The 23,036-nt window shown below is 50.8% G+C and overlaps 1 protein-coding gene across 6 annotated transcripts in view; it reads left to right on the forward strand.

Annotated features, from left to right (window-relative positions):
- atp8a1 (ATPase phospholipid transporting 8A1) overlaps positions 1–21,813 on the forward strand; it is an 85,707-nt gene extending 63,894 nt beyond the window's left edge. For all 6 annotated transcript variants that reach the window (XM_047022989.1, XM_047022997.1, XM_047022980.1 and 3 more), the window contains 10 exons: positions 2,918–2,992; positions 4,938–5,060; positions 8,681–8,759; positions 10,510–10,571; positions 11,004–11,060; positions 11,445–11,552; positions 17,882–17,970; positions 18,415–18,507; positions 19,472–19,563; positions 20,937–21,813. In XM_047022989.1, the coding sequence (XP_046878945.1) occupies positions 2,918–2,992; positions 4,938–5,060; positions 8,681–8,759; positions 10,510–10,571; positions 11,004–11,060; positions 11,445–11,552; positions 17,882–17,970; positions 18,415–18,507; positions 19,472–19,563; positions 20,937–21,034 (876 nt within the window). In that variant the 3' untranslated portion in view covers positions 21,035–21,813. The remainder of the gene's footprint in view (positions 1–2,917; positions 2,993–4,937; positions 5,061–8,680; positions 8,760–10,509; positions 10,572–11,003; positions 11,061–11,444; positions 11,553–17,881; positions 17,971–18,414; positions 18,508–19,471; positions 19,564–20,936) is intronic.
- The last annotated feature ends 1,223 nt before the right edge of the window (positions 21,814–23,036 follow it).

Here is a 23,036-nt window from a genome sequence, read left to right on the forward strand (position 1 = left end):
GGAGGCTAGGAGGGACCAAGAGGAGGCTAGGAGGGACCAAGAGGAGGCTAGGAGGGACCAAGAGGAGGCTAGGAGGGACCAAGAGGAGGCTAGGAGGGACCAAGAGGAGCCCGGGGGGACCGTGGCTGCCCACCAGACCCCACCTGACTGCATTACAGCTCTGGCTGACCACTGTTTACCCGCGATACGTTTCCGGCATGTCTACATTTTAGTTTCATATTTAGCTGCTACTTTTCTTCTGTAACTTTGTCTTTTAGCCTTTCCTTTTTCCTGCTTTCTTTCTTCTTTAAGTAGGGATAAGGGGTCTGTTTTTCTGCATGGGATTAGAAGAGCCTGTCACTATATGCACCCCCCCCCTCCACCTTTGTTGTCTCACTTGGGGCTCGTGAAGCAGTGGGATCAAAATCATGGATCTCTGATTCACTGATGAATATGCTGGGCCCTGTGGAACGCCACCTTGAATTCCCTCTCCTCTTCCCTCTCTCCTGGGTCGTCGCCCCCCTGGCTTTTTTCAGAATGTGCACTGGGGAGAGAGGCCAGCCACACCCCTCCGCTGAGTGGCGCTCAAGAAGGACGGAAAGAAAAAAAGAAGATAAAAAAAATCCCTCCTGGCTGGTCTGGTCCTTCCCTTAATGAGCAAATCAATGCATCTGTCTCTCAAGAGAGAGCGAGCGAGGGACTCTAGCAGGACCCTGAGCACCAGGCCACAGCACTCACGCTAGAGCGCTTACCCCATGCTCTGAATAGGCTTCTTCTTTAACTTTGCACAACAATATATCAGCCCAGAGCCCCTTATTGAAGCGGCCTGTAATGAATTCAGCACTTTGACCCGCCCCCCGCAAACCACTCATCACCATTATGCCAACCTCGCCAGCGCTTTAACTGCTCCGCGCTTCGCCTCGCCGTAACCCCTGGCAACGGCCGCTCCGGTACGACCACCTTAAAACGCAACTTACCGGAGTGTTCCATGGGGCGGGGGGAGGGGGGGTACTGTATGTATGTAAGCACACCATGTGATTTCAATCTGTGTGGAGGAATCTCCTTACTATAGCCTCCGGGGGTAGTCACATGCTCCCAGACTGGAGCGAAAACACACAGAGAGAGGGAGAGAGAGACAGAGAAGGGGAGGGGGAGAGAGGGACGGGGGAGGGCGAGAGAGGGAGAGAGAGAAGGAGAGGGGGAGAGAGGGAGAGAGGGAGAGAGGGAGAGGAGCTGACCACCAGTGGCCCCCCTAGTTAAAGAAAACAACATCACGGTAGAATGCACCTGATGCCGGGGTGAGCAGGAGCTGGAATGGGTGGGCGTGGTAGATGGAGGGGGAGGGGGGGGGGGGTCTGCATCCATCTACACAACACACACACACACTCTCCCAACCCCTCCACTCCCCACCGCCCGAGGGAAATAAAACAGGGATGGGTGACAGACATTTGTTTTTGGAACGTTTTCACGCATTCACTCTCCCAATTGAATGGGCCGGGCCCGGAGGACAGGCCCGGGTGTGCAGGGGAGTGGGACGGCCCACCTTCTTTGTCCCCCCGTCGAGAGTTTGTAGCACTTCATGCCTTCATAATGCAGTTAAATGAAGCGAGGAACTGTTGGCGGGCTGACCGTAGCGTAACACAGCACGCCCACTGTTCCCTCAACAGCCACGGCCAAACAGCAGACAGGCTCTGTTCAGCTGCACGCTCAGGATCACTATGACACCCGCACGGACCGTCTGACTGACAGGATGTCTCACGCCACCAAAAACCATCCCCCCCCCCCCCCCCCCCCCCAATAACCGTATCTGCTGCTGGCCTGTCTGACGCCTCCGCCGCCTGTTATGTCCAGCCGTTGCCTCGGTTCAACTTCTGCTGTGATGTTTACTGTCGAAAGGTTATTAGGATGACGGGGAAGTTTGTGAGCGCGTTGTCTACACTTCTGGTGCTGAGTGTGCTGGGGGGGTTGTGTTCAGGCAGGCCTGACGGGCGAGCCAGAGTCCAGACAGGTCCGGAGGCTAATCACCATCTGAAGTGATAGGCCTCCTCTTCCTCACCAGTGCAGCATGTGGTTTAGATCATCACCCCCCTCCCCCCCCCCACCCCCCCCCCCCCCCCCCCGTCGGGGCACTTCCAGGTCTCCCTGGTCCCCTCCATGCACCGACCCTCACCCTCCTGCCTCGTAACTAACCTGGCTAGTCACCCCGCCTTGATGTATGAAGAGGCATCATCTCGGGGATGAATCTAGAAGGAACGCTACACTGGAGATGGAGTCTGGAGACTGTGCTGTCCCACTCCTACTCCTGACGCTAATTCAGTCCATCGCGCCCCCCCCCCCCCCCTCTCCTCCCCCCTTCAGAGAGTAATGATGTGTTGACCACAGGTCAAAACTTCAAAAGGAGCCCAGTTCAGATTAGGGGTTTGTTTCAGTTTACACTGACTGGAAATATGTGCTTTTCCCATTCTGACGTGACGCATGTTGTGGACGTGTTTAGATGTTCAGATAAACTCGCTTTTGATCCATTCTTTGGCTTGGTTAGTCTCCAATGGTTGGAGCACAGACAGCACTTCTACACTCACCAGAAAGCATGCCGTTGGTTCACCATAGTCAGTGGCCGGTGGAGAGGCTGTGGTTTGATGTGGGCAGAGTTTCCACGGGGCTCTCGGCCGAGGCTAACGTGTTCATGGATCCACTCAGCCTCCCTATCAGTGATGGAAAGCATGAGGCTGGGAGGCCCATGGTGCAGAGACCAGAGGGATTGGGATGTGTTTGTCTCGTATCACCCGATGAGGAAACCCTCCCTCCTGCTTCCAAAAAGCCTTGCACTGCAGAAACCTGAGGAGGGATGAGACGAATCAGCGGAGATTTGAAAAGTCTTCTGTTAAGAGAGCCGCTCTCTTATCACTTTCCTCTTGTTTTGTTTTTGTCTTCGTTTCAGATCTGGTTCGCCTTCGTCAACGGCTTCTCCGGTCAGATTCTGTTTGAGCGCTGGTGCATCGGCTTGTACAACGTGGTGAGTGTTGAGGAGATTTACTCTCCCTCCTCCATTACTGGGAAAGAGTCTGATCCCCTCCTCGATTCCCCCCCCCCCCCCCTCCCCCCCCCCCCCCCCCCCCCCCCCATTCCCTCTATGGTCGCTCTCGGGCCTAGAACTCATTGCTCGTGGCACCCCGACACCATTGCTTTAATTCAGAGCCATGTCATCGACATCCTGAAAAATGACCCCCTTTTATTTATGACCCCTTGTCAAGTCCATATTCCCCCAGTGCCCCTAACTATGTACTGAATGTGAAAGAACAACAGACTCGCATGCCCTAAAGAGCTGAGCTGGCCAAGACGGCCGTTTGTGAATGATAAAAAGAACAGGTTGAATCTAGACGCTGCTTAACCGGTGCGATGCGAAGTCTGTTCCACATGGCGCTCCCCTCTTTAGAAACGTGCGTTTCATATCTGTCATATCGCTTTAGTATGTAAAAAAAATATATAAATAATAATATTAGAAGGAGTTGACGTGTACCGTTTCAGCTGTTTCTTAAAGATACACGCAATTCAATAAACAAAAGCCAATGAGCAAAGTGAGAGGAGAGAAGTGCCTGCACACTGTTGACGGCCCACAAGTGGAAGTGATTTCACCGTGACCAGCGGAAAGAAGTCCAATATTCTCCCAGCCCTGGACAGATTTCCTGACAGACCCCGCCATTTTAGATAAGTTGAGTGTCAGGGGGGCTATCCGGCTCACTTGATCCAGAAGGCGGCAAAAAATTCCACCGGCTCTGTGGGAGTCTGTCAGATGCAGTGGGCCGAATCCTCCCTTCTATGGAGATCCTCCCGGCCCTGAATGAGAGAGGAGCCCAGTGGAGCGTGTCCTGCTGCCCTGCAGCCTCACGGCCTCACGGCCTCACAGCACACTGGAGACTCCAGATGGGCCCACAGGGAAGTCTCCACCAGAGCCCCCACCTCCTTCAGTCTCCACCAGCGCCCCCACCGCCTTCACAAACCCCCCCTCATCCCTCCCAGAGCCCCCTCCCAGAGCCCCCTCTCAGAGCCCCCTCCCAGAGCCCCCTCCCCGTGCCCCCTCCCAGAGCCCCCTCCCCGTGCCCCCTCCCCGTGCCCCCTCCCCGTGCCCCCTCCCCGTGCCCCCTCCCAGAGCCCCCTCCCCGTGCCCCCTCCCAGAGCCCCCTCCCAGAGCCCCCTCCCCGTGCCCCCTCCCCGTGCCCCCTCCCCGTGCCCCCTCCCTGTGCCCCCCAGACACACAACACCAACACTCCTCTCTCAGCAGCTGCTCAGCAGGCAAACATTACAGCAACACTCAGCAATGACAATGCCGCCTCGCTCAGATACCTGCTGGCTAGTTAGCACAGGGCGTCACACACAATCCCTCCAGGTCGCCTTTACATGTGAACAAACAGCAAGCGTGTGCAGTCGGGATAGAAGAAAAAAACGTGTGCGTGGTCACCGGTCACAAACAAAATAAAAAACGGGCAAGTGCGAGGGCTTCTTTTGTGATGTGAGACCATTAAAACTAAGGAACTATTCTACCACCAACCCCTGATTTCAAGTAGACAACTTTAGACTGTGTTCTACTGTTGTAGTAGAAGTGTATGATGTTAATCAAACCAAATGCAGCCTTTCTTTTGATCGTTGGCCTTCTGCTATTGGGTAGTCCTCGAGCATCGTGTCTCTACACAACCAGGATCTGTTCTCCTGGAACCTCTTCATGGTCAATAAAGGGTGCATGTAACCTTGAAGAACATTGCAAACAAAGGAATTTCTATTGTCAAGGTTGTTGATGTCTGATTTTAATATATTAACTTAGCAGCCAAAATCCGAGAAGAAATGTATGGGTTGTCTTGTGGTCTTCTAACTTCAAAAGGTCTCTGATTTAATATGGGTCATCTAATTTGACATCTTATATCTTTCTATTTTTGTGTCTGTTCGTTTTTTTTTGTGCGGTCTAGATCTTCACAGCCCTCCCTCCTTTGACACTGGGCATATTTGAGCGTTCCTGCAGGAAAGAGAACATGCTGAAATACCCTGAACTCTACAAAACCTCTCAGAACGCCATGGGCTTCAATACCAAGGTATCTACATCAACTGTTATTCCCCTCCTCCGTTTATTCAAATCAACAATGAACCGGCATCCATTCATCTTCATAGTTAGCGCAGCGCAACCAAAGTGGAAGGTTTACGTCCAGACTCTCAGCAGCGATTGACGTTGCTATAACGACCGTGTGATGCTCTTCTGAGGCGGTCTGTGTGTGAACCGGACAAGGTCTGACCCTCACGTCTGCTGCAGACAGAGCTCCGGTCTGGCCTGGGAGCTGTGGTCAAGGGCCCAGTCTGGCCTTCTCTCTGGGGGGCAGCTTTCCATTAGCTTTCCCCTGCTGTTAATAAAGACGCCCCCCACCCCCTTTCCCCCATCTCCACGCCTGCCACCAGGACCCCACCCCCCCGCCCTTCCCTCACAGGCGTGGAGACCCGGTTAGCGCAGCATGGAGACAGATTAGAGGCGGACTGGTTGTGGAGGTCAGGGGCTAGAGGGCCAGGGGGGCAGAGGAGACAGAGAGTGTGCTGTCATGGTGTGTGACACGACTCAATGCGGGAAATGATGCAATTTGTTCAAGTGAGTTTGTTAGCTCTGGAAGAACATTCTTCCTGGTCTGGCTCTGTCTGCCTTGGCTGGTTCTTTCACGGCCTGGTTTGGACTGGTCTGGTCTGGACGCTGGAAACAAGGTTGGCCCCCTGTGGATCAGGTTCCTGGAGGTTCTCCTCAGGACAGGCCCGTGGCCTCCCTGCGACAGCCTGACTACACGACAGGCCTGAGCACACTCCACTTCTGTTTGGGTGAGAAAAGGGTCTGTACGGCCAAGTGTTTAACGGGCCTCCTGTGAGTAGTGTGGGGACACAAGCTCGAGCCAGGCCCAATGAAGAGACTGTTTAAAGTGGTTTAGCATGTCATGAAAGGGTCAGAAAATGACCTGTCAGATAGTTATTACTAGTTTAGCTCCAGCTTGTTCCAGCCTTCTACATGATGCCTGGGCTTGGTCCCTGTTCTGTTTTCACTGGCCTGTCCACTCTCCTCCTCTGATATTTCCCTTGCAGCTGGCCTTAGGCGAGGTGAGAAAATCCTGCAGGAATTTGGCCCTAAAAACCTTTTCTTCCTGCACGCCTGGCTCTCTTGTACACAACAGATACTGTCTTTGTGAATTAAAGCCGTTTGTGTTTGAGGTGCGAAAAGGAGGGGAAAGAGTGTGAAATATTTCAGGTGTGGCCCCGACTGTGTCCCCTTTCACTTTTAATTACATATTCCCAACACTTAAGTCACTATAACAACCTCAGTCCCTCAATATGGACTCTGTAATTACTGGCCCCAATCCCGCCCCCCAACCATTCATCAGCCAACCTCGTTTACTTCTCTCTCTCTATCTCTGTATCTTGTTCTCTCTCTCTTTCTTTCTCAATCTTTTCTCTCCTTTTCGGTCAACAGCGTCTAGGAGGAAGGGAGGTGGTTGTGAGGTGAGGGTGGGGGGGCAGCAGAAATATTTGGCCCGATATAAAGTACATCCTTTCATGCTTTTTTAAGCAATTAGGCGTTTCACAAAAGGCCAAATCTTTACAGGACAGACAGGCATTCATGCTGCGATTCTTAGCAACCTGCTGGGATACAGACAAGAGAGGGCTGGTGAGGCTGGCCGGCTGGGGGGGTCACTGTGACAAATGATTATGAACATTTATTGATTTCATTAGCATTCATTATGTTGCTGGAGGCCTTGTTGTTCCACTCAATGTTGTGTTGAGGCTGAGGGGGTGGGGCTGGGGCCAGGGCCAGGGCTAGGGGTGGGGCGGGGCCTGCCCTAGAGGAGAGGTTGTGTATGCCAGTAGGAGGCTAATTGGGTTAAATGTGTAATTGTAACATTGGAGATAATTGATTCCAGCCTAAGAGAGATGGAGGAGTGTGGCAGGGGGGTGGGGGGGGGGGGGGGTGGTTTCTGGTCAGCCATTGCCTGTTGTGAAAGTGTGTGTGCTGGGTCGGAGGTGAGTTAAAGTTGGTGGGGTGGGGGGTTGGGCTTGGTGTGGGACCCAGAGCTTTGTTTTGTTAAGGCGATAGCAAAGGTGAGGAGGTCAGGCCAGAGAGAGTGAGGTATTATAGCTCTCCACACTCAGCCCTGAGCAGGATGAACCCCCTGGACTCTCCTGTCCTCTCCACACTCAGCCCTGAGCAGGATGAACCCCCTGGACTCTCCTGTCCTCTCCACACTCAGCCCTGAGCAGGCTGAACCCCCTGGACTCTCCTGTCCTCTCCACACTCAGCCCTGAGCAGGCTGAACCCCCAGGACTCTCCTGTCCTCTCCACACTCAGCCCTGAGCAGGCTGAACCCCCTGGACTCTCCTGTCCTCTCCACACTCAGCCCTGAGCAGGATGAACCCCCTGGACTCTCCTGTCCTCTCCACACTCAGCCCTGAGCAGGCTGAACCCCCTGGACTCTCCTGTCCTCTCCACACTCAGCCCTGAGCAGGCTGAACCCCCTGGACTCTCCTGTCCTCCCGGCGGCCATGAGCAATTGTGTGTTTAATGGAAAATTCTGGATTAAACTGATTTTATTCATCTTCATAAACTGTTGAATAGTTCTGAAAATGTCAGCCTAACGGTGGATTTCCTCTAAATTCCCAGGGCATTAAGAGGCGAGACTCCTTGAATCTGATGAAATATGATTTCCCTCCCCCCCTATTTACTGTGTGATTCAAGCTGTTTGGGTTTGACCAGGCTACAGCATTCAGGAATAAGTGCAATGTCTGGGGCAGGGCAGGGGTGAGATGGGGCCTGAATACAGAGTGTTCAGGCAGGCTGGATTTCACGGCTGGTTCATGCTACATCGCCCATTAGTGTTTTGTTTGGCTCCTTTTCTTGCATAATGTAAATTTGAAACAAGGTGGTTTTAGTGAAGGAATATTGATTTAAATGGCTCATCCAAAGTCTACACACATGCACACACACTAACACACACACAGAGGCGGTCTTGTATACACACACACACACACCAGACACACTCATTTTCCAGCCCTTACTAATGGCCATGAAAACAGCTTAATCCCTGTCAAGTTGTCAACTTCTGTGTTGTTAGACTGATTTATGTTTGTTTAATTCTCATCATATATTCCCCCCAATTTCAAATATACTTTAGCAAGATTATTGGTAATTGAGAGAGAGAGAGAGAGAGAGAGAGAGAGAGAGAGAGAGAGAGAGAGAGAGAGAGAGAGAGAGAAAAACTCACAGCACATTCCCACACACATCGACATCATCCACCCAAAGCATACTCACACACACACCAAGCCTGCACGCAACCAAAACCCTCAGCACCCTCTCTCTCCCGCTCTCTCTCTCTCTCTCTCCTGCTTGCTCTCTCTCTGTATGTCTCCCTCTCTCTCTCTGTCCCGTAACACACACACAGGATATACAAAGTGTCTGTCAGCGGGGTGGCCATTCAGAGCGGAGGCCCCTACAAAACCGCCACTTAGCCCAGCGCTGAGCCAGGACAAAGAGCGGGGGTCAGGGGTCAGCTGGCAGGCTGGGGCACCCACCGGGTTTCTCATGCTATTCCTTTCTATCTCTCTCCCTCCTTTTCTCTTGAAACCCCCCACCCCAACCCCTCCTCCCTCTCCCCTTCTACCTCCTTCCCTCCGTCCCTCTCTCTCCTCGCAGGTCTTCTGGGCCCATTGTCTGAACGGCCTCTTCCACTCGGTCATCCTCTTCTGGGTTCCCCTCAGAGCCTTCCAGCACGGTGAGTACCTGCTCCTACAGGCCTCCCTGCACAGTGAGGTCCTGCTCCTACAGGCCTCCCTGCACAGTGAGGTCCTGCTCCTACAGGCCTCCCTGCACAGTGAGGTCCTGCTCCTACAGGCCTCCCTGCACAGTGAGGTCCTGCTCCTACAGGCCTCTCTGCACAGTGAGGTCCTGCTCCTACAGGCCTCCCTGCACAGTGAGGTCCTGCTCCTACAGGCCTCCCTGCACAGTGAGGTCCTGCTCCTACAGGCCTCTCTGCACAGTGAGGTCCTGCTCCTACAGGCCTCCCTGCACAGTGAGGTCCTGCTCCTACAGGCCTCCCTGCACAGTGAGGTCCTGCTCCTACAGGCCTCTCTGCACAGTGAGGTCCTGCTCCTACAGGCCTCCCTGCACAGTGAGGTCCTGCTCCTACAGGCCTCTCTGCACAGTGAGGTCCTGCTCCTACAGGCCTCCCTGCACAGTGAGGTCCTGCTCCTACAGGCCTCCCTGCACAGTGAGGTCCTGCTCCTACAGGCCTCCCTGCACAGTGAGTACCTGCTCCTACAGGCCTCCCTGCACAGTGAGGTCCTGCTCCTACAGGCCTCCCTGCACAGTGAGTACCTGCTCCTACAGGCCTCCCTGCACAGTGAGGTCCTGCTCCTACAGGCCTCCCTGCACAGTGAGGTCCTGCTCCTACAGGCCTCCCTGCACAGTGAGGTCCTGCTCCTACAGGCCTCCCTGCACAGTGAGGTCCTGCTCCTACAGGCCTCCCTGCACAGTGAGGTCCTGCTCCTACAGGCCCCCCTGCACAGTGAGTACCTGCTCCTACAGGCCTCCCTGCACAGTGAGTACCTGCTCCTACAGGCCTCCCTGCACAGTGAGGTCCTGCTCCTACAGGCCTCCCTGCACAGTGAGGTCCTGCTCCTACAGGCCCCCCTGCTGAATCACAAACATGTGCTAGCACAAGTACACACACACGTGCACACACACACAGCTGACTTGTTACACACTTCTCAGTTCCCGGTTGAGAGAATAGGGATCTTTGAGCTGGAGTCTTGGCTGGCCACACCAGAGGACCACACAAGCTCAGGCCTGCTCTCCTAACAAAGGCACCAAGCCCCTCTACTCTGACTGACAGGCTGTCAGCAAGGCCTCAGCGCACACATAGGCATGTGACCAGCCGGAAGTAAAGGGAGAGTCTGTTTCTGCTTCTCTTCCTGTCTCTCTCTCTTTCGGGCTCTCTTTCTGCTTCTCTTCCTGTCTCTCTTTCTCGCCCTCACTCCCACCATCTTGCTCTCCTCTGCTTATCCCTTCTCTCTCTTTCTCCCTCCATCTTTCTCGTTTGTAGATTTAGAACTGGCCGACCCAAGTATTACATTTGAGATTAATCACACATTGCATTCACTCAACGGGCACTTCTAAACAGAGTGATTTACAATGAGTAATGAATGAACAATATTACCAGCACGAGGAAATGCAACTCTTGATCTTCCGGCGTAATGAAAACAAACGACAGGTTCTCAGCCTTCGGTCTCTCAGTCTCCCTCTCCTTGTCTTTCGTCCAGAAGGGTTACATATCGCTGCATCTATAAGGACACGTCAAGGCTCCAGAGCACACATTGTACTGGACTTATATGCTGTCTGATCCCAGTGTGTTGACTACATATCAGAGCCCACCCTAACTGCCCCCTCTCTAATGGAGAAGCAGAATCACTGCTCAGGAGACCTCGTTTGTCTAAAAGCTGCTTCATGTCGACTTTCTTTCACAGATACGGTGTTCGGCAACGGAAAGACTCCAGACTATCTGCTTTTAGGGAACATGGTTTATACAGTAAGTGTTTCTGGACACACATCCCAGCGGCTCCCCCGCACACACAGCCTGTGTGCGTGTTATGTTAAGGATTAGACATGAAAGGTCCGGTGTTTTTCCAGGGAGCCCCTTGTCAGGTCTCTGTCTTTATCTCTGATCCAGTGTGAGTCTTGGTGTCTTGCTGTGTAACTCTTCATCCTGGGCTTTGGTGTTTCATGTGACCTAGGAGAAAGGATTGAGATATTCAGTGGAACGGAATGATCAAAATATAGATTCACTCTGTATATGGCTATCGTTTACAACCTCAATTTCCCTTTTCAAGCCAAAGAACATAGTTCGGAAGGGTTTACAGAATGGTGTTTCTCAGTGCTGAACTTGTGTCATCTTTGACTGAACCTTGAACGTGAGAAGGTTCCTGTTGGTTTAGTATTTGACTTTGTGATTCCTCTGCAGTTTGTAGTCATCACGGTGTGTCTGAAGGCCGGCCTGGAGACCTCGTCGTGGACCATGGTACGGTTCATCTCCCCCTGCTTCCGTCTCCTCCCACTTCCTTCTCTCCCCCCCACCCCTCCCCTCCCCCTTTTACAGGACCAAAGACTCCTGTAACATAGTTCTACTGCACGTCCCCCAGCCTTCCCCATCCGCCTCTCCCCCAGCCCTCACCCCACCCTCTGCCATACTGTTATCATTACACAGGACCATTATCTACTGAAGACCTTTCCGTTACTAAACTCCATTAATCAAATCAACTGTCGCATCTACCAGCGTTCTAGCTAGAGCACGGTGTCTGGGTAACATCACGTACGTCGGAAGTCTTTGTGTTTGGGTCGTGTTGGTCATGAGCTTGATCACCGAGGGAAGTGTGTGATGATGACTGTGTGTGTCCCTCCCCAGTTCAGTCACATCGCCATCTGGGGCAGCATCGGACTGTGGGTGGTGTTCTTTGGCATCTACTCCTCCCTGTGGCCCCTGATTCCCCTGGCCCCCGACATGTCTGGAGAGGTAAATCACACACACACACACACTTTCAAGAAAATTAGTTCAAACTTTTGACTGGTACTGTATACTGTACACACACGCACACATCCAATCACCCTGCAACGAGACCCATTTACATGATATCATAGTTCGTACTCAGGAGTTTCCCATAACTCATTTTCTCATGATGTTGGTGGTGGGAATATTTCCTTTCCTCTCTCCCACTATTCTGTTCTTCGTGTGTGTGAAATACGATCGCGTGTTTCTAAACGGAGGGCCGGAGGGGGTCCGACCCGGTGGGTTCTGGCTTGTGTTGCATAATGACTTAATTGGGCCAATTAGGCCAGTGTTTGTGTTACGTTGGCCTTGCTCGCCGGTGAGTATCTGCAGGTGACGTCAAGGCACCGTAGCGCCGTGACGGGGCAGCCCCCGCCCCCCCCCCCGCTTCTGTTCACGCTGGGACGGAGCGACGTCCGCATGGATCTGGTTAACATGCTGCTCTCCCACAATGCACTGGAACCCAGGACCTGTTTGAGTCAGTCAGGATTGTTCTCGTTCAGGTTCATGCCTTGGCCTTTCGTACATTTCGTACACGGGCATTTGTGTGGAGCACCCTTCCCTCTTTGCAACCCACCTGTTCCTCACTCACATACACACACACTCACACACACACAGAGAGAGATGTTCCATGCAGGCCCTGCAGCTCTGGGAGATGGCAGTAATGGAGTGTTGTGGGCAGCTTGTAACCCAAAGCTCCAGCCCCACCACAGAGACACCCGTACATCATCACACAGAAACGCGTCCTCCGACACCTGAGACTGCATCAGAGCCCCGCTGCCAGCCCCCCAGCCTCCCGCGACCGAGCTGGAGGAGGGAGACAGAGGGAGGGAGGGAAGGGGAGAGACAAGGAGGGAGGGAGAGAAGGGGAGAGACAAGGAGGGAGGGAGAGAAAAGGAGGGAGGGAGGTAGAGAGGGAGAGGGGGAGACGGCCTTCAGCCTTTCAGAGGCCTTCCATCTTGGACCGAGTCCAAACCGCACATCACCCCCATTGTTTCCCCTGAAGGTCTGACACGGATAAGAAAGGAAGATGTCAGATGACCCTGTCGGAGCATGGCTATGCTCCAGGGGACCAGCTGTGCACCCCAGGTTCTCAGGTAGACAAAGTGGCCCTGGCCGGCTGCCCGCTGGCTGTCCCTCCCATATCTACCCTGCTGCCACCCTCTCCCACACCTCGCCTGTTCTCCCTGCTGATGAGGACCGCTGGACTTCCTCTCACTCTCACGCACACTCCAACGCCTGTCAGCAGCACATCCATCCCCCGCTCAGCAGCCATTCATGACATTCCACGGCGGGTTCTGTCACGCGGCCCGTAGGACTCTCTCTGTCCGCACCGCAGTTGCGGCACCTCGACGCGTGCGAGGATAACAACCTTTGATCGTGAAAGTCAGCCTTCCAGAAGATTCCCCGACAGAAGATGATCCCTATTCCGCAAGCAGAGCCGAACGGGTCTTAAAAAAAAAATCAAATCGCATGTGAAGGTGGAGCTCAAAGCCCTGTACTCATGTCTCCAACACCCTCGTGTGTTTCCTGGTTTTATTTCTGTTCCAGTGCACCTGTAGCGGATTTGCGTAAGTCGGCGTATCACACATCACTTCCTTTGAACCAGAGGAATGCCCTTCAGAGTGGCACTGGGCAGTCTGACGCACCTCCTTTAGATAGCACCCAGCCTCTCATCGCTCGCCCACCAGCCTGCAATCTCTGGGTGTGTTTACATTCAGAAGTGTGTGTGCGTACAGTAATGTTTGATAGACATCCAGTATTTGAAATGAAAGGAGCAGGGCCCGCCATCTCTTCTGAAAGCCACAGGGAGCCCTCAAACTCCGGGGGGGAATTTCAACACGCAACTCCCAGCCCCCCGCGGTTTTACACAAGCCCACACGGTTCTTCGCTATTAAATCTGTGAAAGGCCCTATGATGGAATTAGAGAGGTCCTCAGTATCTGTGTTGACTTTGTCCCCCTCTTCTGTTTTTGGAAAACTTAAGGCCTTTCTTAAAGACCCGCATGTGGATTGTAGGGGAGCTTTTTTTTTTTTTTTTTTTTGCTCTGTCATTAAAACCTCGGGGAGACCTAGCGGACCCACAGACCCAGTGATTTATTGGAGTCTACAGTGTTATGGACGCCCCACACGTTTGTCGATGGTTTAGCTGTATGGTGTGCGTGTGTGTGTGTGAGGATATGCATTACAATTGATGTATCAGTCACAGAGCTCAAGCTGTAATGTCATGACTGGTGAGCTAATACATGTCAAACTGACATGGAATCTGCCCTCCACTCTGTCTTTTCCACAATTTTAATCTTTTTGCAATACACGTTGTAAATCACTGACTGACAGTTGTGCCCGAGCGACTTGTGTTGAGCTCTAAGTGTTTATGTAAGTGGTCCAACACTCTGTTTTCTTTGCGGATGTCTCTGGGTCTTTTGTGAGGCGACACACAGAGAGAGAACATGGACTGGAAGATGGACCCCACTGAGAGAGCCAGTGTTTGTTTTCCATGGTGGAAGCTGGAAGAGTGTGTGGGGGGGGCAGGGGGCAGGGGGGGAAGGGATTGTGAATTCTGCGTTTGCCCCTGCGTCGCAATGACGACATTTGGGGAATTTGTGGATCTGTGGGCCTTGTCCAAGCAAGGCCTCTTTCAATCTTGCTCTCTATTTCTCTCTCTCTCGCTCTGTTGGGGGCATTGAGTGAGCCTCCATATCTTTTCTCTGCTCTGGAGTCCTCTGGGACTGGTTCTTTCTCTATGCAGTGTTGCTGCATGCTAGCCGGCTGCCCAGCCGAGCCCTAAAGCTTGGGATTTGGGACCGCGTGATGACGATGGTATTTAAAGGGGGATGTATGGCGTTTCCCTAACATATAGATCCCCTCCTCCCTCCCCAGAGCCCCAGACTTCCTACCATACTGTTCTCTCCTAATTGTAAGGTCCAGTGAACTCAGCTGCATTCAGCATAAAAGGGGAGGCGAGTTGATAGAGGTAGAATAACTCCCTATTACTGGATTTGACTTAACTCTCCTCTCAATGTGGCCAATAAAAAGGGGCTGCACAAAGAGGCTCTGTGCTCTCAGGGCGCTGGTGTCTGGATATCAGCATCTCCAGGCCCGGGCTCGGCCAATGGAGGAGGAGAATCTGAAATCTGACGGCCTTTCAGATATGACAGAAGGAGATGGAGACTGTGTGTGTGTGGATGTGGATTGGGGGGGGGGGCGTGTTGGCTTTTCTCAATCTGTGCTTTCTAAAGCCAAAGGCCTCGGCACCGGGTGAATTGGATTGTCCTCCCTTCACATTTACCATCACAATAGCAGGCTTTAACATTCTTGGAGCCACACTATCACTGTGGGCCTGCCAGGCACAATCAGCCAACTGCCGCTGAGGGAGACTACTGATCAATGCACCTAGACATCGCTGGGGAAGACAGAGCAGCTCTCCCAGTCTCTAATGGAGGTTTCAGTAGTCTGTTGACCTGAACCAGATTTTTGTAAATATTTGTTTATTTATTTTATTTTTTATGTGAAGTTTTTAGCAAAATGTGTCTTCTGAGGGATTTTGCATCTGTCTACAGTTAGAGAGAAACCGTGAGAGGACTAATGTGTCAACACGTCTCTTTAGTGTGTGTGTGTGTGCGCGCGCTTGAGTGTGTGTGTGTATCTCTGAGGGAGCGTGTGTCTCCAGTGTCCATGAAGGGGCTGATGGCCTGTCCAAACACACAGCCCCGTGGCTGCGGACACCACTGTCTGCCAGCCCAGACCAGTTTATTAGTTTGTCCTAAAAATACACCCCACGCCCTAGACTCCCAGCTCCCTTGGCCCCCAGGAATGAGTCCTCCCAGGAATGAGTCCTCCCAGGAATGAGTCCTCCCTTGCGTTCACCCAACACTGCTGGCTTACATGCCATTTAGCTTGGCTTCTCAAAATATCTCATATAGGCAAACATTTGTGATATGAGGTTCAACTCTGAATTTATGGATTAGGGGTGGCAGTTGGCTCTAAATTAGCCTACGTTTTATGATAAATAATCCAAGAGATTTGTGATGTTTTGGTACTGTATACACCCGACATTGTCTGTGGCTGTGGAATATTTATATAGATAAGTTGGACAAATGTTTGTAAGAGATTTTTTTGTTATGAAATAGGGGATGGTTTATTTTATGAGCCCCATTGACTTTGATTTAATGTACAGAGTTTGTATCCATGGTATATTTTCAAAAGATTCTCACGACAGCTTAAATACTGCCATTAAATGTGTGATACATTGGATGAAAATTAAAATAATTAAACTGACGCAGCAATAAAGGCCCAAATATGTTTCCACTGGGACTGTCTAGCTTCAAACCTGACAGGAAAATGTCTCGTGCTCCTGTGCAATTTTCCCTCAACCTATGTATTTTTCGTCGCTGGGCAACATAGAAAGCTCCATTCATTCCCATCCCGTTGAAACATTAGGAAAAAGACATTTTGATTTCCAGCCATTTGGGATTTCCTCTTTCCCCGATGTTTTGTCAGACATCAAAGTCCATTTACTAGTAATGACGAACAGATTAGCTAATTTGAGAACACCTGAGCCCCTTGATACTTTTTACTATGTGTGCATGTGTGTGTGTGTGTGTGTGTTTCTGCGTGTAGATATGTAGGTGTCCCCTAAGGCGCCCTCCTAGGATCCTGCCTGTTTAGTGTTACAGGAAGGCCATTGTCTGGGGGCCTTGCAGTTTGAACAAGTGGCTCAAGCATGTACTGCCCAAATTGATGCGAGGGGCGTGTGTCTGGCTTTTTGACATGTAATGACAGATAGTTTCAATGCAGCCAGGCCAAAGCAAACACGACCCCCACTCAGATGGCTGCATGGGCTAGCCCACGCCAGGGCTGCCCCCCCCCCCCCCCCCCCCCCCCCGCACAGACCCAATGGAACCTCCCGACACGTCCAACTGCGTTTCATTTGAACTGTCTGAGTGGATTGGGTCGACTCTGTCGTCTAATGAATTGTTTGTTTTCACAAGCCTTGATGACCACGGACATGCAGAGAAGCTGCCGTCACAGATGGCAGGCTTATGAGATCCAGTGAGATGGTGATCTGAAGTGGAAAACTCTGCTTCTGAACGCAGACTAACAAATGAGTCTGGATCAAGGCCACGGCTATCTCATTTGTGTATTTTTCTTGGCAAAATGACACACAATGACCACAGTTCCAAGATCCCACTCAAGAAAACACTGAAACAGTGTTTATTATTTGAAACGGTGAAGAGGACAACAACAAGAAAGTTCCCATCTGAACCCTCTAGTGGGCTGTCCGTCACTGCCTCATTGACTTCGCAGAGTCAACGAGGCAGAGTTGGTCTGGCTCAGACTTCACGGCTTATATCGCACTGGGCTGAAGTCGTTCCAGAGATGCTTTTGCCAGCCATACCCAAAGACTGTCGCTGAGGACTGGAGGGCTGAACCCCATATCTCAGTGAGTGCTCCTGATCCCCAGTGCTTCCCTGCTCGTGTTTCTCCTCGGTTGAGCTCCAGGAAGCCCCAGGGCATTGTGGGTAGGTTGATCAGGGCAGTGTGGGTGAGGGGTGGTGGGGGTCAAGAGACTCACTGACCTCATGCTAATAAACTGTGTGAGGAAGTGTCCCACCCAACTGCAGGGGTTTCACCACCCATCACAATAGGCTTGGTGACTAGTGGAAAGGATCCTGCAGTACTGCTGCCGGCCTACAAAGTCCCATCCTCAGCCTGAGGGGATGTGGAGATGGTTAGAGTAAATCCAAACAACAACAATAACACCACCCAGCTCAGCCCTGCTGGGCTAGCCCACCACTACCTATCATCACAGTGCTGTTGTTTGTTTTTGTTGGAGGGTTTAAATGGAAACATCTGTTTGTATTCATTTTTTATTTGATTTAAACTGTATTTAAACAGGAATAAACCCAGTGAAATGTCATCTATTTATTTTTTCAAGGGAGACCTGGCCAAGAAAGGCAACAAATAAGCATTTAAAAGTGACATACATATATTACAGTATATCAAAACATCATCATCATCAGGACCTACATGAAACATCTTCCAAGACACTGATACTATCCACTACCAGTCTCCAGCCTAGGGGACACATCTCCACTCCTGCAGGACATCTGCACCCAGGGGCTTACACTCCCTGCTGTTGTTGTTTTGGAAAAAGCTCTAATAGGTTTCACCCGAGGCTGAAGCTTCTCCTGTTGCCAACCTCTTCTCCTTTTACCTTTGTCTTGCATCATCACCCTTTGATCAGTGTTTTGTCCGCAATGACCCGCAATGGTGTGTGTGTGTGTGTGTACTCAGGCGGACATGATGTTCAGTTCGGGGGTCTTCTGGATGGGCCTGGTCTTCATCCCCATCACCTCCCTGGTCTTTGACGTGGCCTACAAAGTGTGAGTAGCCCTCAGCATAGCGCCGCCATCCCTCCTCACTTCCTGTCTAGAACTAGCTCCTCTCAGACAGCATGGGAATAGGCCCATTGGTAGAGCATTTGACTGTGGATCCAGAGGTCATACGGTCAGATCCACCTCTGTGAGTCGCAGACAGCATGTTTCAGTTTGTGGACATTTCGGACACGGTAAGCAAACAGATTTTAGAGGCCATCACAAAGTAGGCAGTATTCCAAATTTTAAAAAAAGTGCACAAAAAAATCTGAATAATTCTGGTTTTTAGTTTGTTTTCTTTGCTTCGGACTCGGTCTGCAAAGGCCTTTAGACTCATTGTAGTCATGGTCTTGAAACACATTCAGAGATTCTGTTCATTTTGACAATCTGGATTTGGTTTTACATTTGGTTTGCTCGGTGACGGTGATTGTGATTGGTCCTCCTCCCTCACAGGGTGAAGAAGGTGTGCTTCAAGACTCTGGTGGACGAGGTCCAGGAGCTGGAGGCCCTGTCTAAGGACCCTGGAGCTGTGGTGCACGGGAAGAGGTACCATCACACACTCCTCCATCACACACACTCCATCTCCTACTTCCACAGACATCCTGACCTTCTGGACACACACACTCCTCCATCTCCTTTCTCAGCCACCCTGCCCCCCCTTCACACACACACACACACACTGTATCTCAGGATCAGCAGCGTGTCACTTGTCTTCTTCAAGTAGCACCGTCCGGGAAAACATCTGCTCTTTGTATTCCTCTCCGTCCACTCCACCCAGAAAGCAGCCTCGCGGCTCAAAACCAGCAGCCTCGCGGCTCAAACCCAGCAGCCTCGCGGCTCAAACCCAGCTCCCTCCCTGTCATTGTGTTACTGTGCGAACCGCATGGCAGCGGTGCCTCCGGATTATTAAAGCCATTGAGCATGGATCCCCGAGCAGGGGCTCCCAGGCCAGGGCTTTCATCAAGTAGCCTGCCAGTGTGGCTGCCCCTCTCAGGCCCAGGGAGCACATTAGCATGGTACACATCAATATCAAATCAGTTGCTGGCTCCCAGTGATCTCCCCTTGTTGGCCACTGTCCCAGACACAGCAGGCTCAGCACAGTCATACACACACACCAGTACGGACACACACACAAACACACTTACAAAAACGTGACAAAATTGCACACAAGCACACACAGATTATACAAAGATATCGTATATTCATAATTTATATCATACACAGTTCCGACCCCCCTCAACACACACACAAACACACACACACACACACACAGACACAGACATACTGTAGGAGAAAACCCACAGGAGGTCAGTTTCTCCTCCTGGATCCCAATCCCTCAGTGTCCTGTGTGCCTGGCAGCTCCCAGCAGGGAGAGCAGCTGGAGAGAAGCTTCATGTATGGGTCATTAAGTATAACTGCAGGGCTCAGTGTGTTGGTGACACCCTCTCTCTCCCTCTCTCACCCTCTCTCCCTCTCTCTCTCTCTCTTGTGTGTCTGTGTGTCTTGCCAGTTTGACGGAGAGAGCCCAGCTACTGAAGAACGTCTTCAAGAAGAGCACGGTCAGTCTGTACCGGTCAGACTCCATGCAGCAGAACCTGCTCCGTAAGTGTCACACACGCACCCTGGTGCCTGTGTATGCATGCGCACGCACACACACACGTCCACACACTCATGCAGGGAGTTGTAAGAGCCAAGTGCTATTCCTCTTCCGTCATCCAGCTCTGTACCCAGTAGGAGTACACACACACAGTACCCAGCAGAATAGCACACACACACACAGTACCCAGCAGAATAGCACACACACACATACACACACACAGTACCCAGCAGAAGAGCACACACACACATACACACACACAGTACCCAGCAGAAGAGCACACACACACACAGTACCCAGCAGAATAGCACACACACACATACACACACACAGTACCCAGCAGAAGAGCTTACTGGAGAAGCGGTAATTCTCCAGTGATCCCTCCGCTCTGTAAAATCCCATCCACATGTTCCACATTAGCCAGATGCAGGAAATCCACATACATAACCCTGTCTCAAAGCCCATTAAGTTACACTAGAACACCCTTCTGTTCCCTGTTAGTGTCTTAACACCTGCTAATAACCACCGCCATAGCCTGAGGCCTGGGCCTCAGACTGCTGGAGACACAGTCTGTTCTAATGCTAACTTCAACACAGCCCTGGTGTAGAGCTCAATACTTCTACCCAGATGGAATGGATTTCGTTACATTTTGGTTTGTTCCGTCTGTTTGTTTTGTGGTGTTTTTGTGCTACTTCTGTTTGTTTGTTTTTGCTTTTTGCTGATTGTTTTGTCTGTTTTTTTACCTCGTATTTATGATAGATATAGGACCCTTGTTGTGTAACTCCTTTAATTTGACACTCATATTTGACCTGTAGTAGCCCCAGTACCCCCTCTGCCCATGTTAGACCCCTACCTCTCTTGCCTTCCCTGAGTGCTGTGGCGTGAGCTTGTGGTTAGACCAGAAATGACCATTCATGAATTGTTGAAATGTTATTCCCACTATGCACTCCTCTCATGGGGCCTATTGAACTCGTCCGCTGGCCTGCAGTTAGTGACCGAGTCATATGAGACCTGAAGGTGAGTCCAGAGGTCAGAGGTCAGAACAGACCCTGGGTGGTAGCTAGCTGTAAACCTGAGAGAACAGGTGTCAGATATCTGAAAGACGCCCCCCCCCCCCCCCACCACCACCACCACCCCCTAAAAGGAATTTTAGCACAGAGAAACCTTCTTAGGGAGCTTTGTTTTAATAGTATTTAGTTTTTCTATTCTTACCATATTTAAAATTTATTTTTGTTTAATCTGTTAAAGTATGTCATTTTATTTGTTAATTTGTTTAAATTATGAGTTCATTTGAGTTCATGTCAACGTGTTACCTTCCAACCAGGGTGCGCAGGTGGCCCTGTGGTTCTGTCTCTCACCCCCTGTGTCCTGCTTGCAGACGGCTATGCCTTCTCCCAGGACGAGAATGGGGTGGTGTCGCAGTCAGAAGTGATCCGGGCGTACGACACCACCAAACAGAGGCCCAACGAGTGGTGAGGTCTGACCGGAGCCTCGGCCGTTTCCCATGGCGATTTGAAGCTAGCGAAGGGGTGCCCCCCGGGCGACTTCACCACAAGCCTGTGGGGGGGTGTGGACAGGATACCGAAGGGAGGGATGGATGTGTTGTACAACTTCAAAAAGGGAAAAAAACATGGAACAAAATAGCGTTGAAAAAGTATTCACTATGCTGTAGTTGTGTGTTCAGCAGACATAATGAGCACTGTGCTTGCATTTTTAGCAGAATCTGTGGTCTGAAGTTCATCACTGTTCTTGCTCAGTCAAATGGAGTGAAATGTCGCCTCTGTGAAATGTCTTTATGTATATTCTAGCAGATCCCAAAAAAAGAATAACGTACAAAAAGTTCTAATCATTTGAACTATTTTTGGCACAAAATGTTTAATGACAATATTGATGTAAACATAGATTGCCAAAGAGCAGTCGTAAATTCAATCTCTTCAAACAATGGATATGATTAGAACAATGTACCCCTAACCTACACACACTCCAGAGTTGATTCCAGCACTGAATGGACCACTTCAGACCAGACAATTCGTTGTTTTGTTGTTCTTTTGCACTTGTGTGAACATGTCTACTGTATAATAAGGCCTTACATTTGTTCATGCCTTCAGCCATACTTATCTTTCTCATTTAATTCTGTTCATTTATGTAAGAATTAGGATGTAGGTATCGTGCCTAGTTTGTTTGACTTTTTAATGATAGCTACTTCGCCGTAGTCCAATCTCCACCATGTTACACAGCAGTTCGATTGCTCTTAACAAGTAATTGCATTCCACACATTACTCGGCTGCAACAATCACAATGGTGCCTGACTAGTTTCCCCCTGATGGAACAAGGTAGCCTAGCTAGTGTAGGACAGTGCTCTACCCTTTGATTGGTAAAGGTGAACTCCGTACCTCCCCAATATTGTACTCATGGTAACAAATGAAGTGCCTTGTGGCACATGTAAAACCTAGGTTATTTTGTCCTTCAGAGTGTTTGGGGGGGTGGGGGGGTCTGCTTGACGGTCTTCTTCAGTTTCTGTATGCTTACAGTGGCGGCTTGTATTTCACGATCGTATTTCCCTTAGAATGGAGTTTATCCTCTGAACATAAGTGCCATTAGCTTACAGGAGAGAGAAGATTAGCCAGGAAAGCTCCACACAGTATCGAAAAACGACTTGGTCTCTATAGTTATTTTGTGAATTTGTATTTTTATATTGGAGATGTACGAATTTTGCATTGACCGGCTTTGTAATGAATCGTCTGTGCGTTTGGTTCCTTTCTCAGACAAAATGATTGAGAATGCTCGAATGAAGGAAACAGCTTTCTTAAATGTCTTGTTCTTATTAATATCGTTAACGCTAATTTATTTTAAAATGAAAAGTCTTGTATTTGTGTGTTTGCTCTTCTCCCTATGGGAGATTGGTGTTCTGACCGTGTGTGTGCGTATGTGTCGTCTGCATGTGCATGTGTGTATGATTCTGAGCGTGAGTCCGTCCGTCCGTGAGTGTGTGAATGCCTTCTCCTGGGGATACCTGCTCTGTTTGCATGTCTTAATGTGTGTCCTCAATATGGCACTGAGAGATGCTGACACCTCAGTTGTGGTGTTGCGTTCTTTGAATGTGTGTGTACATGAACTTTTGAGTGTCCGGGGGTGCGCGTGGGGGTGTGTGTGTGTGTGTGCGCGCGTGTGTGCGCGTGGGGGTGTGTGTGTGTGCTGCTCGCTCCTCTCGTCAGTCTGCACGACTCCAGGTATAATGATGGTGTACTATTGTGTGCTGCTGCATGGCCGTGTGTGTGTGTTTATGAACGTGTGTGTGTGTGTGTGTGCGTGCGTGTGGCCAAAACCCAGACCCAGTCTTGGAGGGTTTTAGGCCTCATTGATGCTTGCTTTGACAGGAGTTGTTGCACAATGCACTCTGTACCTTTCCAGTAGTGGATATTTCATATTATCTGGTTATTGGTTTTGGTATATCATTTCTCTGGGTGTATTACAGTAT

This window comes from Hypomesus transpacificus, chromosome 1 (assembly GCF_021917145.1).
Source record: "Hypomesus transpacificus isolate Combined female chromosome 1, fHypTra1, whole genome shotgun sequence".
NCBI lineage: Eukaryota > Metazoa > Chordata > Actinopteri > Osmeriformes > Osmeridae > Hypomesus > Hypomesus transpacificus.